At 42.3% G+C, this 16,848-nt stretch overlaps 1 protein-coding gene across 1 annotated transcript in view; it reads left to right on the top strand.

The window, feature by feature from the left end:
• The window catches only part of LOC138959729 (uncharacterized), a 53,818-nt gene that overhangs the window by 26,991 nt on the left and 9,979 nt on the right, over positions 1 to 16,848 (top strand). The window contains exons 6-7 of the mRNA XM_070331333.1: positions 8,021 to 8,194; positions 8,766 to 8,918. Coding sequence (XP_070187434.1) covers positions 8,021 to 8,194; positions 8,766 to 8,918 — 327 coding nt within the window. The remainder of the gene's footprint in view (positions 1 to 8,020; positions 8,195 to 8,765; positions 8,919 to 16,848) is intronic.

The raw sequence follows: 16,848 nt of genomic DNA, 5'->3' as shown, positions 1-16,848 counted from the left end.
AATAATAGTGTTTTTAGTATCATAGTCTGAAGGGATTTGTATCAGTCAAGTTTTAGTGTGAACAGGTTAACTGACAATCCCCGCGCTAATTTACTTTTCAGCCTCAGGTTAAGTTTTCTTCGTGATAAAACTTCAAAGGATTGCACTGACATTTGTAATCTGTAGTTTAAATTAAAACGTCGTTTGTCTAAAATCGTGTTTGTTTGTGTGCGGTTTTTCATTTTGATTTATTTGCTTTTTTAATACTGAAGTCTCTGCCCTTTCATTTTCCCAATGTACGTGTTGTTTTGTTGTTGTTATCCAGAAATATCAACTCCAGCGGGGTTTGTTTGCTGTATTTTCATTAGGTTGAATCGAACAGAGGAAATTACTCTACTATTGCATGCTGCATGACTTGCTCTTGAACTCTTATTTTTATTGTTTTATTTTTGTTATCTCCTTTTTATCCTTTTGTTTTCGGGGGGGGGGGGGGGGGGGGTTAAGGGGGTTGTTGCTGCTCAATAGGTCACTGTACTGATGATATCGTCTCGTTGACAGCGTCAGGCGTAGGAGGGATGTTCACGATTCAATTTGGATCGATAGTGATCGTAATCGATGTTTGTTTCGTCAACTTTTTCTGTGCCACAGACAACAGAATAGCATTGGAATTCACTGTAGACCTTCGTCCGGCCAGGTTTCGCCAGGCAAGCCGTATTTTTAGATGCTTTTCATTTCCTCACCGATATTTTGTTCACCAGCCCAAGTTCTGTTTATTGAGGCTAAACATACCCTCTTTGGCGTTTTCCCATCCCACTCTCGAAAATTACTGCGGGAGCAAAAAAGTGGAGCTAATGGAATACGTTGGCAAGGCTCAAAACAGTCTGCTTTTACCTTCTCTAGGAAAAGGAGGGCTGTCAGCAAAGTAAGTTAGTCTATTTGTTGATGCCACTGGTTTTGTATGTAGCGGGGTGAAGGTTAGATTCATTGTCACTACAAAAAAGGGCATACTGAAGAGTTACGTGTCATCTGAAATCCCTTTTCGAAAAAAAAAAATACAACCGAAGCTAAGGTTTTTTCCCTCAGCTCCTCAGTACTGTTAGTTGTATTTCGTTTTTTGCTGAGGCCACTCGCATTCTCCCCTCCTCCTTTCCCCAGCCCCTCCTTCCGTGTTGGTAGAAAGCAGGTTAAGAAAATAACAAAAGAGTTGTATTCTTGAGTAATGTTCATTTTTGTTAGACTGTTGTGTATGTTTTTGAAGACCTTAGGCCAAGGTGCTTGTGAATGTGTTGTATTGTTTTGTATTGTTGTGTAGTTTTGTTTAGTTTTGTTTTGCCATCTAACTTTTTTCGAGGAAGCAAACTAAAATTGAAGCTTAGTTCATCTCTCATCTCCACATTATTTGTAGACTTTTGTGTATGGTGTTCGTTCCCTTTCAAGACCGTAAGTCAAGATGCTTGTTAATATTGTTTTTAGATTTACAACTGTTTTGTTTGTTGAACGTTCACACACAGCTTCCCGTACACCATCAGTTTCTGGCCACAGCCACTGTCGGGCTTTTACACACAGTACAAACACCCTTTCGTTTAAACACTTACCGCTTGAGAACATCCTAGGTGCCCTCCGTAAAGAGCGAGCATGTATCAAAGAATTTATTTCGTGTCTATGAACACAATCGGAAGCCTCATTTTGGCTATGATAAATTGACAGCTTGTTACACAGACATTCTTAAATCATAAACGAATTCTTTTTTCACCAAGACAATATCAGTACAACTAGAAGTTTTGAAAGTTTTAAAAAGGAAGCCCGGAAGCAGGTAACAGGTCACGCAAGGTCGTGTTTCCCCAAGCAGACGGGTTTTCTGCATATCGCTTGCTTCTTTGAGGCCAACCGCCGCCGATAAGTTCGTGTGAATCGCAGTCGTTTGTTGCATTTTAAATTCAGAGGTACAGAATTACGTGTTATTGCAGATACAGCTAGTCGCATTGAAATCACAAACTAACGAAGAAATTGTGAAAAAAAGGAAAGTGTGTTACATGGGTCCACGATGGCTGAAGGGTAAAATAAACCACGACATCTGATGTGTGGTTTACGCAAGCTAAATAGCCATTAAAACGAACTGTGTCATTTAATTCTGTTACAAGCTATTGCAAGTGTGTTCCATGAGGTTAGAACTGATATTTTCGTGAGAAGATTTAAATCGTTCTGTAAACCATTTGAGACAGACTGGGCCGTTAATCAATCTCTCTTATTTTGTGCGTCATCTGAAATCAAACATGTTTTCTGGCTGTCCAAAATTAAAAACAAGGTTGATGGGTTGATCATTTGGACCATCTGTGACGCAGTCACTCTTTAAAATATAAGCACGATACAGTCGGTACTCGTGGCTCGACTGTTTGGGCTTTGATTGACTGATCGACTTGTAGCCAACACAGCGGCTGGTGCTGTTTGGCATTGTATTTGCTTTGACATACATCCACTGTTGACGATGTCTTTTCATTCAATGTATCGAGGACAATATCGGCTAACATTACAAACAGACAATCGACAGAAATAAATTCTTAAACAAACAAACAACATTGGAAACCAATGGCAAGATTGACAGACAAACATCTGGGCGGATGGACGGAAAGACAGAGAAACTAACGGACAGGAAGTCAGAGACAAGACAAACAACTTTAGGTCATAAAAGCATGCGATACACATACTGTCATTTTATTTCTGTCTTTATCTATATACTATTAATACGTATTACATGTCTGTGTGTGTGTGTGTGTGTGTGTGTGTGTGTGTGTGTGTGTGTGTGTGTGTGTGTGTGTGTGTGCGTGCGTGCGTGTGTGTGTGTGTGTGTGTGTGTGTGTGTGTTTGTTTGTGTGTGTGTGTGTGAGTGGGTGTCTCTATCTCTGTCTCTGTCTGTCTGTCTGTCTGTCCTTCTGTCTGTCTGTCTGTCTGTCTGTTTGTCTGTCTCTCCCTCCCTCACTCTCTCTCCCTCCCTCTCTCTCTCTCTCTCTCTCTCTCTCTCTCTCTCTATCTCTCCCCCTCTCTCTCTCTCTCCCTCTCTCCCTCTCTCTCTCTCTCTTTTCGAGTTCGAGTTCGAGTTCGAGTTCTCTCCGGAGGTCAGTCGATCGGTCTCTTTATGCGTTGCTGTGTGTCTCTGTCTCTGTCAAGTCTGTCTCGATCCCCCTCCCTGCTTATTTCTCCCTCCCACTCGGTATGGCATGAGAGATATACTGTGCATGTTTTCGGAAAGACACATTTACGGCTTGGCAAGAGTGGAAGAGCGTATAATTTGATTACACAAACACGCCGTATATAAACGTTGCCGGATCTAACACACATTGTACGGGTAGTTGTAGTTCTGTGTATGATACATGATCACTTTTTTGACAACCAGGACTTAGACATGGATCCTGGTAGGTTTTTCAGAAAAATGCAAATACCTTTCTAGAACATGGGTCAGCACACACCCTCCGCCAAAGAGAAAGTAAGCAGACAGGATGACAAACGGGCAAAGTAAATCCTATATCCCCTATTTACGTGAGTTTCTCAAATAACATAACGTTGCCGGAGCTATCACATCGCCCGGGCAGGTGAAATCCGTTGTGAGATGATTGATTTATAGCTTCTTTCGGACAGCCAGCACTTTGAACTGATGAGGATCCTGGTTTGTTTTCGGAAAAATACAAGGGCCATTCCAGAAAGACAGTAGCTCAAATAACCATTCGAAGATTGGATCTATAGTGCTTAGCTCTTTCTAGCCGGAACGGATTTACACAACAATCCTGCTTGCTTTCGGAGAAATGCGAAGGCTCTTTGCGAACATAACTGGGAGGAGATGGGGTTCGTTGCGGGTTTTCGCTTTTATGTCCTAGATCTTCCTTTCATTCTTTGAAATAGTCGCTCTTTTTTCCCCGTATTTGACTCACTTAGAAGTTGATAAATAAGCACTACGTTCGTGATTCTGCGTGCGATAAAACTGACGCATAGTTATTCAGTACTTTGAAGTAGACTTAAAAGGAGTATTTACATTAGCTAGCTGTTTTGCGATGTTTGCAAGAGTTTTAAAAACTTTAAGGCCACATGGTAGACACACGAGTGAATATTTCGCATTGTTTATAATTATCCAATTATTGACCTTTCTTGGTTTTTTTTTATATTTGGCAAAATAAGTGGCCTTTTGGTCCAAGGAAACATGTTTTTTTGTCTTAATACTGCTATTCCTGATAAATAATAATCGCCACATCAGCAGGTTTACTTGCACTGAATAAAAAACTCACACACCTTGGGAGCATCGAATGTTCTGGTTTATTTGTAATCGCCATATACGTTTTCACATAGATAAAATAAAAATAACCGTACATAGATGCACATAGAGAGGGAGAGAGAGAGAGAGAGAGAGAGAGAGAGAGAGAGAGAGAGAGAGAGAGAGAGAGAGAGAGAGAGAGAGAGAGAGAGAGAGAGAGAGAGAGAGGAGAGAGAGAGAGAGAGAGAGAGAGAGAGAGAGAGAGAGAGAGAGAGAGAGAGAGAGAGAGAGAGAGAGAGTATACATTGGGGTTATCTGTCGTAGACGAGGACGTGCAACCCTCCGGATAAAAGAAATCGCAAAGGCGATTACTGCCCTTGTTTTGTTTACCCCCAAGTAAAACTGTTTGCACACCATGTCAAAATTGTGTCTGGTCCGTACGTGTGTGCCATAGTATAAATGTTGGACCCGTCATGTAGTGATTTTCCGATTGAATTTGATACTTGCTTCTGGGCCTGGAGTTTTCAGCTGTTTGTTCACTTGGTGTAATTAATTGCTTGTTTTTCAGTTCTTACTTTTATCTCATTTCGAAGTTTTGTTAGTTGTGGTGGTTTTTTTGAACAATTACTTACTTACCCCTTCGTTCTCTTCTGCATCTTCTTGTTCTTCTCTTCCCCCCCCCCCCCTCCTCCTCCTCCTCTTCATCACCATCATCATCAGCAGCACCCGCAGCGGTAGTAGCAGCAACAGCAGCACCGTCGTCGTCGTTGTCATCGTTGCCATCGTTGTCTTCTTCTTCTTCTTCTTCTTCTTCTTCTTCTTCTTCTTCTTCTTCTTCTTCTTCTTCTTCTTCTTCTTCTTCTTCTTCTTCCTCTTCTTCTTCTTCCTTCCCCCCTCCCCTTCCTCCCTTTCTCCTCCTCCTCCTCTTCTCTTGGTCTCTCTCTCTCTCTCTCTCTCTCTCTCTCTCTCTCTCTCTCTCTCTCTCTCTCTCTCTCTCTCTCTCGCATCCTCTATTTCTCTATTTATTTTATCCTCAAACAAAAACTCTGCATCAATATATGAACATGAATGAGGGAAAGAGGACGAAAAGGGCGCTGGTCACATTCACAATATCAAGAGGAAAATATTGTCGATCGGTGGTTATTTTAAGATTAGCCTTCCATAATGAGTAAAGCAGTCGACAGACTGTTCTACCCCGACTTTGTTTTCTAAATCCTAATTTAGACGCACCGAAGCCGATCGATATCAGACTTGAAGAAGTGTCTAGACCTTAAAAAAAACGTATCTACGCTTGCCAGGACATAGACAAAGGAGAATAATTAGACAAACCGCATGTCATACAAGGTTGACGAATTGAAAGGGGAATCATATATAGGCGGTGTATACAATCTCAATCATGAAGATAAAGTCTAAACAGTAATCAGAGGTCGTTATGACTTGGAGCGATTTCGGAATGTTGACGCAATTTTCCGCAGCGATATGGATGAAATGGGCACGTACCTGAAAACGCAATATTTACGCAGTATTGTGCAACGAAAGCCCGCCTTAAATACTGTTAAGAATGGTTAAACCAGTTCACAACATTCTCCAGCTCCCCCTTCTTTTCCGACGGCATATTCAGTGGCTGTTACATCCATACGAGCCCGGTTATGTCCAAGAAAAGAACCTAACAAAATAGTATAACACTAATAGTGAATGTTAGCATAGATGTCACTCACTACACAGATCATGTAAAAGTATCCATAAGTTGGTTGGTTGGCAGGCCCCGGTGGACAGTAGACCGTACAAACACGCGCATGTGCTATTGGATGGTTGCATGGTTAGTTTCAAAAGCCTTTGCTACTATAAGTCTTATTGAATGGGCGTGAGTTTAAAACGAAAATTCGGAAATATTGTATTTTAACCTTAACTCTAATCAAGTGTTTACTGTGAGGCATACCGGAACATAAAAGGCATTAACGTGCGCACGAATGGCAAGAGAACAGTGCAGCAAGGACCTGGGGGATGGGGAGGGATGGCGGCGAAGGGAGGGGGAGGGGGGGGGGGGGGTTGTAGGCAGGGAAGGAAGTAGCGGGGCAGGAGAATGGGGGTATGCAATGTCAAAGAAACCTTGACTAATTTTTTAATGTGGACAAATCAATCTCCAGTGGCAACGTAGACGACAAAGCGGTCCTTCATCGACCACGCCAGATTAGTCTGGCATCACAACAAACGCCAACATTCTGTCGCAGTGTCAGCGATGTGTATACTGTCGCTGCCAGTGCATGGAAGTCCCTCCCTATTTTCCTCGCAGACAGCGCGAGCGGGTCAGGTTGCCAAAGACCGCACGCGCATTGTTGGATGGGCCAAAGAAATATCGTAGCACGTTGTGAAGGCTTTCAGTTGATGCCGTGGTTGCACTGAGAAATATATGCATTGTTGCACCGTGCTCTCTATTGTTGTGTTTGAGAAACTTTTGCTTAGTTATTGTTTGTAGTGTTTGGATCACTGGAATCAACTTATATTTATTGTCATCAGTGTGTGGATTTACCATGGGAATAATGATTGACCCGAATGAGCTGGTAAGTTAAAATTCATGTCTGTGGTTGTCGCGTATAGTAGTTGGATTAGGTTGTCAGATGTTTGTTAATTGTTCAGAGCTTCCAACTATTTCGCTTTCAGCGTAGCGTGATGCGTGTTAGACACATTGCAACGCGTGTACATCAAGCTTAGAATTACTTCGCTCTGACAAATAAACACAAGCATGCAACGGTGTGCTCTTTCTTGTGAGTCCTGGTACTTATTTCCGATTCTCACTAAACAACAGCGGAAACAGAAAACAGAAACAACGAAAAACAATAACTGTTAAAGATTTTTAAGAGGACTTTTTCATACTTCTAAAATGAGTGTATATATTGTCACTTATTCTTCAGCGATGGTCTACTTTAGATTCTATATGTATTACTTTTTGAGTATGATTGTTTGTTTAACTGTTTAATTGTGTTGTTTTGTTTGTGACCCTGTCGTGCGTTTTTAAATTACTACACAGATTTGTACATAACCTGTATACTGAGAATGATAATTATGAGCGTGTCTTGTATTTTTTTGTTTGTTTTGTTGTTGTTGTTGTGTCTTGTAATTATGGTCAATGTGTGCGTACATTTCAATACTCAGTCTGTGGAAATCGTAAGTTATATTGTATCTGCTGTGTAGTAATCATTAGAAAATCATCCAGTTTTACAGGCGTCATTGGTGAAACGCTGCCAATGACCGTGTTTAGTTACCAAAAGTCTGGAGAAAAATCGTTTCGATTCATTACCTTGTGCCCCGACGCGGAAGTAGTGTGATACTGATAGGATGAGCATATTGATAGCTGTCCATGAATATTATCACCTACGTAAGCGAGTAGGTCATCTCGACATTGCCCTAATTCAATACTACGTACTAGTTTTCGCACCTTTTTTATGATAAGAGGTTGTTTTGTAAAGCCGGACAGGGGATTTCTTGGATATGTTGATATCGTGTGACCAGTCGAATGAAGAATGACGTGTTTGTGTAGGTGTGAGTGGTAGGATGGTGATGAGAAGAAGGAGGAGGTGGAAGAGTTAGAAGAGTTAGAAGAGGAAGAGGAGAAGAAGAGTAGAATACGAATATCTACTTAAAACACCAACCTCACTCCCTTACGAAAACAAAGATCACCAAATGACTTGTAATCGTCATTCACACCTAAAACAATCCAAAACTGATTGAATCCCACCTAGAATATGTTCAATGCAATTGTGAATCGTTTGTCTCTTACCTGCATGTATACCTGTATTTCAGGTACTGAACTGCCTTCACTGTAACCCCGGTGGCATTGAGGTGACGATAGAGAGGGAGGAGAAGGCCCTGCTGTGTGAGAAATGCCTGCATCGCCAACAGGAAAGGAGGGACACCATCTATGAAATCATCGAGACGGAAATCAACTATGGCAGAGATCTCCGCATTCTTAAAGAGGTAAGTTGCTTTTGACAGTGGTTGAAACAATCATCCATTAGTGGATTAGAACATAAAACAAAGTGGAGGGGTCAGAACTGAATACGCTCAGGCCGCCCAGTGAAGGCACTTTGTAAAATAAAACCAGCGAGAGATAATTCACTTTTTTTTTAAGTAACCTAATGAATAGATAACATTCCTTATATGGGATTTTGCGCTGTATTAGATTTTAATGACTTCGGTATCAGCAAAATGTTCATTTACTTGATTTAAAATATCAAAAACAAATGTGTAACATGGGTGAAGTCACCATTCTTTTCCTGCCACAACATGTTTTAAAAATAATAGAGAAGTAACATCTGTTGGAATACAGAACTAATGCATATAAGGAAAAGAAAAACACCGTAATTACGGATCAGCAGGTTACGCGTTTGATTCGCACTGGACGCAATGAAACGCAAACGCGCACCAGGACAGAGAACACAGGTTTCTGTCTAACATTCAATCACATTCAGACAGACACCGAAGAACTCAACATGTTTTCCTTTTCTTTAACTCAAAGTGTGATGCAGAACATTGTGCTCATTTTCAGGAGTTCGTCGTGCCGATGCAGACGACGGGTTTACTGACGTCAGAGCAGCTGGACACGGTGTTCGTCAACCTAGATGACCTCATCACGATCAACTCACAGCTGACCGAGAAACTGCGCGCCGCTTTCCACAAAGCCGCTAAAGACTGCGACCAGGTCAGTACTGCAGCAGTTGCATTTTATTGGTGTTGCTTTTGGTCTTAAATCCTATTTGGTGTGTGTGTGTGTGTGTGTGTGTGTGTGTGTGTGTGTGTGTGTGTGTGTGTGGTTTGTTGGTCGTTATATTACAAGGATGCCACATATGCGAATGTGTGTGTGCGTGTGTGTGTGTGTGTGTGTGTGTGTGTGTGTGTGTGTGTGTGTGTGTCTGTGTTTGTCTGTCTGTCTGCCTGTCTGTCTGTCTGTCTGTGTCTGTCAGTGCGTGTTCTTTTTTTTCATTTAAAAAGAAATTGTTTCCTTCTTTGTTTCTATCTTTCTGTTTGTCTATCTGTCTGTCTGACACTTCCCCTTTTGCCACGTTCATATTTTTACAATCTGAAAGACGCTGCAACCAAACTCGCAGCATATTTATTTTCCCTTTGTGATATCCTTTTTTATGTGCATGTTATTAAATGCATACTGTGCCGACTGCTTCTCTTTCTTGAAGGACGCTTGCTTTGCTTTTTAGTTGCATAACACGTTCTACAATAATGTTTTCTTACAAGATTCACGGTGAATATACACACCGTAAATATATTTAACTTCCGACTCTCTTTCAGTTATGTCGTTAAACTGCGTTGTGATGGTATGAAGCGGTTCTTGTAAATCGTCTTTTTTGACAGTGTTTCGCCCCATACTCTTTCCGTTGATCGGATTTGTCGGGCGTATTCCTGGAAAAAAAGATTTCATGTCAGGTAATGTGATTGTGTCCAATGCACGGACACATCACTGCCACGAACTTAATCGATGTTTCGTTTGTGTCTCTAGCTATAGTCACGAGTGAAAAAGACAATGTGTGGATGCTTGGTGGAGGGGGAGGGGTATTCTCGTCTGGCTTTGTTGAATTTGTACTGTTTACCTTTTTGTCCTATTCCTCATTTTTATGAATAGCTTTTGTTTGATAGTTTGTATTTTTTTTTAATGGTTTAGTGGGTTTTTTTCCACTCTATCTTTCCATGCCCATTTATTACTCCATGTTTCTGTTCTGTCTCTTTTCCTGCCCCTTTCTCAATCCTTTCCTGTTGGAAGAACATGCGCACTAAGAGCACAAAACGTGCTTTGCCCCCCACCGATCTCTTCTTAAGGACTCCCATTATGATCGCTGAAGAGTGTATCTAAACATTCAAATTCCAGGACCGCCATTGACGAATCATATACATCAGACAGTAATCGATAGCGCTTACATGAATGGATCTGATAAGACTAAGCATCTTTAGCGCAGACGGCCAGCGGCGGTTTCTTCCCTCTGCCTTGCAAAATCAATGGTCATTCTAAAGATTTGGGGAGTTTGTGCGTCATCTGTATACTTTTCCTAGTGAGGCAGTTTTTGCTGGACTATTTTTCTATATGGTAAATTGCTGTATTTTACCACTATAAATGTCGATTTCCAATTGTGTAAATATACAGTGTGTTGTCTGTCTTCCCCGACTGAAGGGCAAAAGCAAACAGTGAAGCGGAACGAAGAAGATTTTGAAGAGGGTGTTGGCAGGTGAAACAAACGTTCACTGATGCTGTCTAACGAGGATAGATATACACTTGATTGTACCCGTCAGCTTGCTGTTCGTTGTTCTCCTTCGTTTGCTTCTTTCTTGTGCTGCATGGGAAAGAGAGAAAAGGGGTGGGGTTGTGGTTTGGGGTTAAAAGAAACTAAAACACTAACACAAAATGTGTTCTTCTTTATTATTTTGCTCTGATTTGACGTGACACATACAACAATTATTGTTAAGGTTTCTCAGAAAAATATTGACTTACAGGGAATGCGAAATAACGAGAAAACCCTAAATAAGAAGATTTAAAACAAAATCTGTTGATGTCGCGACCCAAGTGTTTTTGACTTACAGCAATAACATAAGCGTAAACGGTGAGCCTCGCGTGATTTTCGACAATTAAAATACACGTAAATGTTAACCTTCTCATAAGCCTCACCTTCCTAATCCCAAAGTCATGCCACGAACGAATCAAATTGATCTTTCATGACTGACATTGTTATTTCTGTTTTGCTTGCATCAAGTACTTTCCGGCCTAGATGTGTCTATTATCTTCTGATTCCGCGAGCAGCACGTGGGACACAATATGTTTTGTGCACGGGACTGGCCTCAGGCCTGGTCTCTTGCTTCTGGGCGGTTTTCGAGGTCGGCCATGACCCGATCGAACTGTGGTATAAGTGCGATACCGATAGACTCAATGGTTTGTCACGAACCCAAAATCTTAGCACATAAGCTCAACACATTCAGACACACAGGCAGACAGAGGGAGCTCTAGACAGAAATAGACAGAGGAGAAAAAAGATTAAGGACTAAAAGAGAGAGACAGAGACAGAGACAGAGACATACCTCTAGCCCTATGACTGTTCTAGTTATGAAAGTGAGCATTTTTTAAACTCTTTTTGCGATGCATCCCTTTATTAGGTGGACGAAAAGGCTCAACCTTTTACGCCTTTTTTTCTCTCCGTGAAACGCGTAATTTAGGAAAGCTTACACCCTTTATCCTCCTTGAAAATTTAGTTACTGATTTTTGCCAAAGCGGGAGAGGCCGCCCTGTGTAATGACATTTTAAACCGCGACCCAGATACCTTCACCCTAGTAGTATGTCAACGACAGACTCTTATGTGGTGTCCAATGACCAAACTAATCTTGGTTGACAAGCAACGTTGCAGATAGATAGAACACATCACCCCAGGAAAAGCCCACCCCACCCAACCCCACCCCACCCCAGCCCGATCGAGAAATGTTATAATGATCCGTGAACTGAAGTCTAGGTCAGTGGGCTAACGAAGACACCCACAGAAGAATGGAGGAGGTCACGATGTTTTTAACACAGAAGAGGTGGAGTCAAAACTTCTCCATATGGCTTAGAGCGGTGTACGTGGTTCGACCGACTGACGTTCGTGTGTGAACAGTTGAGGTTCCTTAGGCTAGAAGATGACATAACCTTTGCCTTACTTTCGTCATGGCTGCCATAACTAAATGTATAAGGATTGATGGTTGTAGAATGTGTGATTGTGTGTGTCTGGTCTGTTTAATCTGAACCTGGTGATAGATTTACTTTCAATGGAGATACATTTTGTGTTTCATTCCATGCCAAAACAGAATTTGATGAAACCCAAACGTATAGGCGCTGTTGTTGTACTCATTAGGTGTGTGATTTGCGGGGGGGGGGGGGGGGGGGGGGGGGGGGCAGTGTTGTTCGTTTACATTACACGACATCTCCAGGCTCGGGATTTCTGTCGATGTGGAAATATTTAATCACAGACGGTTTTAGAATAACTGTTTGCAAAGAAGAAGCCAGAAGTACTCCACCATTATGGTAACTTCGATCAGGGTTGTGTCACAACTCATCTCTCAGTGTATGATAATAAAGAAAATGAACATAAAATTGGCCAAGACGCGGCCATAATTTAAGAACAGGACTGAAGAAGAGTAGAGGCGAACAAAGACCAGACGGCAGCACGTGTGAGATCGAACTGACTCATGATGCCTCCGGCCTCTTTGACACAGCTGATGCCAGAGGGCCAATGGCTGGTCCTGCTTTTCGATCACCACTTCTTTCTTCGCTCCCGATTGAAGTTGCGCGCAATCTTCTCAGCCGTTTGATCGAAATGATGCGGTGTTTACCAGCAGGTAAAACTAGGCGGAGAAATAGGGTAATGGCTTTGATCGCGGTGTCTCGGTCGATGTTTGATAATGATGTTCTGCTCGATTAGCCATTTGCTCTGATGGCCATAATGCCATTTTTTCTCTTTTGGTGTCGTTGTCTCTTTGGCTTATGTTTGACCTCTTTGAGGAAGATGTTGGCGATTTTGTGGAGCTAGACTTATTGTTGTGGTTCACGTGATTTTACAGGTTTGTTTAGGCATTATTCTGCTCATTTTGTAGCCGTGGCAATTGTCACAAGGTTAAGTGCGCGGTTTGTTTAGTGTCGTGCTGTATAATGATCCAGTGTTGTCAAGCGCACAGCCGCTTGGTACGTAAAGCCAGTGATCAATCATTATCAATCAGACTGAAAGGGATTCGTTGAAGGATCAGCCTTGCTGACCAAGTGTCGTAGACCCCGCCCCCCCTCCCCACTCCAACAAAACAAGAAAAAGAAAAAAAGAGATAATATATATATATATATATATATATAAAGATATACTTTGTTTATTTTCAGGAATGAGTCAACTATAACGATATTAGAATTTGACTGTGACTCTAATCTAAGTATTCTTTGATGGATGCTCTCCCAAGGGCAATATTGCAGGCTAGCACCGTAAGGCCATTACACTATACTAGGCTCTTAAGGGCCGTCCTCTATAGTTCGGATTATTTTTTACTATGTTAATACCACCCCGGGGGCAATATGCTAGCTATTAGCTTAAGGATATTACTGTAGACCAGGCAACAGTCATATCAATAGCTCAGACGTTGTTCTTCAGGTCTCAATAAAGGTCTGTGTACATGGTCTTAACATGGGCGTGGTACGTCTATATCTATATCTATCTCTCTCACGTTTGTCTGGGGCTTGTCCAACGCGCATATGAATGTAAGAACACGTGAGACTCGGCAGTGACTGGCTAACGCGGTGATTCATTTCACTGACAATAACAGCTTCATCCAGTTCAGGAAGGAAACGCTCAGAGCAAGTCTTCATCACGCGGATCTTTAGTCGTGGACTCTCTCTCTCTCTCTCTCTCTCTCTCTCTCTCTCTCTCTCTCTCTCTCTCTCTCTCTCTCTCTCTCTCTCTCTCTCTCTCTCTCTCTCTCTCTCTCTCTCTCTCTCTCTCTCTCATATTTATATCATTATCTGTGGCGATGAAACAGTATGCGTGTTGCTACGTTGTGCAGTCGGCTGGTCGACGGAAATGATCAGATTTTTACAAGATTCAAAAATAGACGCATGACTAAACGAGTTAGGTGAAAAAGAGGACGTGCTCGGTTGGACCTTTTCCAATTTAGCACGGAGACGCATTTGCTGTAATTATTGTGGAGCAGGATTCGATTTGCATTGCGCAAGATCCAGGTAGACACCAGTTTGTTCGCAATTATTTTTCCGCTTGTGTCCCTCGGGCAGGTTGCCGTTACGTGTTCTATAGAAACCTGTAGAAACGTGAGCCCTTCGTATATGCAGGTAAAGCGCAAAAATTAATGTCAGGAGTTTTGCTGGTGCCCAAGGGCATATTGCCTTACCCAAACATCTGCATTTCGAAGGTGATTCCGTGACCATTTTTCGTTAGCTTTGTCTTTGTGTTTATCTCTCTGTGTATCTCTGTGTCTCTGTCTCCATCTGTATCTTTCTCTCTCTCTATCTCTGTCTGTCTGTCTGTCTGCCTGTCTGTCTGTCTGTCTGTCTGTCTGTCTCTCTCTCTCTCTCTAATAAAGTTCAGTTTCAGTTTCAGTTTCAGTTTCTCTCTCTCTTTCTCTCTCTCTCTCTCTCTCTCTTTCTCTCTCTATCTGTCTCTCTCTCTGTCTGTCCCTCTGTGTATCGCTCTCTCTCTCTTTGTATCTCTCTCTCTCTCTCTCTCTCTCTCTCTCTCTCTCTCTCTGTCTGTCTGTGTGTGTGTGTGTCTCTCTCTCTCTCTCTCTCTCTTTTATTCTCTTTCTCTCTCTCTCTCTCTCTCTCTCTCTCTCTCTCTCTCTCTCTCTCTCTCCCTCTCTCTCTCTCTCTCTTTGCCGTTTATAGTCGTTTATAGAACAATGCGTCCAAAGAGTGGATTAACCTTGCCTGCGCATCATCAGACAAAGTGACTAGACTATTAGCTATGTTATCACGGATCTTGTTCATTACGATAACAGATCACTGTCTCCGTGGGCGGGGACGTAGCTCAGTTGGTAGCGCGCTGGCTTTGTAGCCAGTTGGTCGCCGCTATCAGCGTGGGTTCGGCGAGAGATTTATTTCTCGGAGTCAACTTTGTGCAGACTCTCTTCGGTATCCGAACACCCCCGTGTGCACACATGCGCACGTAAAAGATCCCACGTTCACAGCGAAAGTCTCAGGGCTTGGAAAACACGAAGACACGCATGCATCATCTCTCGTCTCCGATTATCATGATCGTATTTCGATACTTTGACGAGACAAACCCAATGCTGGTGTGTCGAAGAAGACAGCCACAGCGGGCTTGTTCGAATCAAAGTATCACACCATATCTTCAACGTATTACCAATACCTGTCCCAATATAGACCAGTTGGTCTAAGAGGACGTTAAACCTTAATAGTCAGTCAGTCACTGTCTCCGTATCCGCCAGCATTAATAGGTATCATAGCCTTTCTCCGGAAGGAGTCAAGTTCACCACCTCACAGCTGTCCTGCTTTTTTTCACAGTGACGTCATACCAGAGTACCTTTCATGGTGAATAAACACCAACAATCGAGAGAGAGAGACACACACACAGAGAGACTGAGACAGAGAGACAGAGAGAGAGAGATACAAAGAGAGAGAGCGATACAGAGAGAGAGAGCGATACAGAGAGAGAGAGAGAGAGAGAGAGACAGACAGACAGACAGACAGACAGACAGACAGACAGACAGACAGACAGACAGACAGACAGACAGCATGGCTGTTTCCTGTGCAGAATGGATAATTGTGTTAACTTGATTGGAAATTGTAACTGTCTCAATCTGCACAATTCATTTAATTAAGCCCCCACAAAAAAACAAAAACAAAAAATATCAAAAGTAAATCCATGTATGGAGAGGAAACAGTCAGGACATTGCTTTCTAATATGTGTCCGGATTCAACGATACTCTTTAATGCATGTACCAGCCTGAACAGGTCTGTGGAGGTGCGCGTGATCGCTCAGTTCCACGAGAAGGATTGCACCTTATCGCTTCCGTGTGTCGGTGATTAACGACTTTGATCGTTAGAGCGTGGATACCATGATCACAATGACAGGAGGATGGTTGTCATGGGTGCCTTGATTGCTGATACACGACCTGGAGAGACGTCAGGGTCATAGATGATGGATGCCACACGTCCATGTGTGCAAACGACAATTGATCGGTGAAGATAACAGGACAAGATCGGACGCACAATGATCGCATGTTGTTTCTGAAGCAGAAGATGTTTTTCGCAAAGTCGAATATTGTGGAGTGAAATTGTGTGGTACAGCGTGGTGAAGAAGAGAAGAAAGAAGGGTAACACATATCACAAGAAAAGAGCTAGCTAGAGAAATACTATTTTGGTTTAAATAGTGCAAGAAAATGATTGCTTTACATGAAAAAGAAGAACAAATATATGATTGTGACATAACGTAAAGCAAAATGAAAACATACCAACATTTTAACACTTATTTTTGTAGCTAGTCTCATAGAGGTCATACACAATCGCGTTTTAAGGAAACCAACCCTAACAAAACACACCACATCATTATACAATCTTCAGACATCATCCAATAGGTCGAATATATTCAGTATTGAAAAAAGCAAACTTTAAATGCTTTTCGTCATTGCACACGGCTTTTTAGGTAAAATAAAATAAAAATGACAGGTGGTGTTTCGATACAAGTCAGGTAACAATTTCTGTTTGCTTATCAGTCACCTAAGCGGTGACGTCATGCGATCACAGATGCAATGACATTGTTCCTGATGACGTAAATCCTGTAGTTAAAATGCACTATCAATCCACGGCGGACCCAATCAGTGCCTGGTGTCATGTCCTGTTATTGCAAACACTGGTTTTGTCGAAAGCCACCCCCGTCCCCCACTGTCGTACGCGGGGGATAACAACATGCCTTTGTCGGATGATTATTGGCCTGCCGTGTTTGCTTGTTGCGTTGGAGTATCCTTCCTACTCCCCTCCCACTCTGTTCGTCTGTGTGTGTGTGTGTGTGTGTGTGTGTGTGTGTGTGTGTGTGTGTGTGTCTCTCTCTCTCTCAATCTCTCTCCCACACACACACACACACACACACACACAC

The sequence above is a fragment of the Littorina saxatilis genome, linkage group LG2, assembly GCF_037325665.1.
Source record: "Littorina saxatilis isolate snail1 linkage group LG2, US_GU_Lsax_2.0, whole genome shotgun sequence".
Taxonomy (NCBI): domain Eukaryota; kingdom Metazoa; phylum Mollusca; class Gastropoda; order Littorinimorpha; family Littorinidae; genus Littorina; species Littorina saxatilis.
Note: the sequence above shows the minus strand (reverse complement) of the source record. Positions and strands in the feature narration are given on the sequence as shown.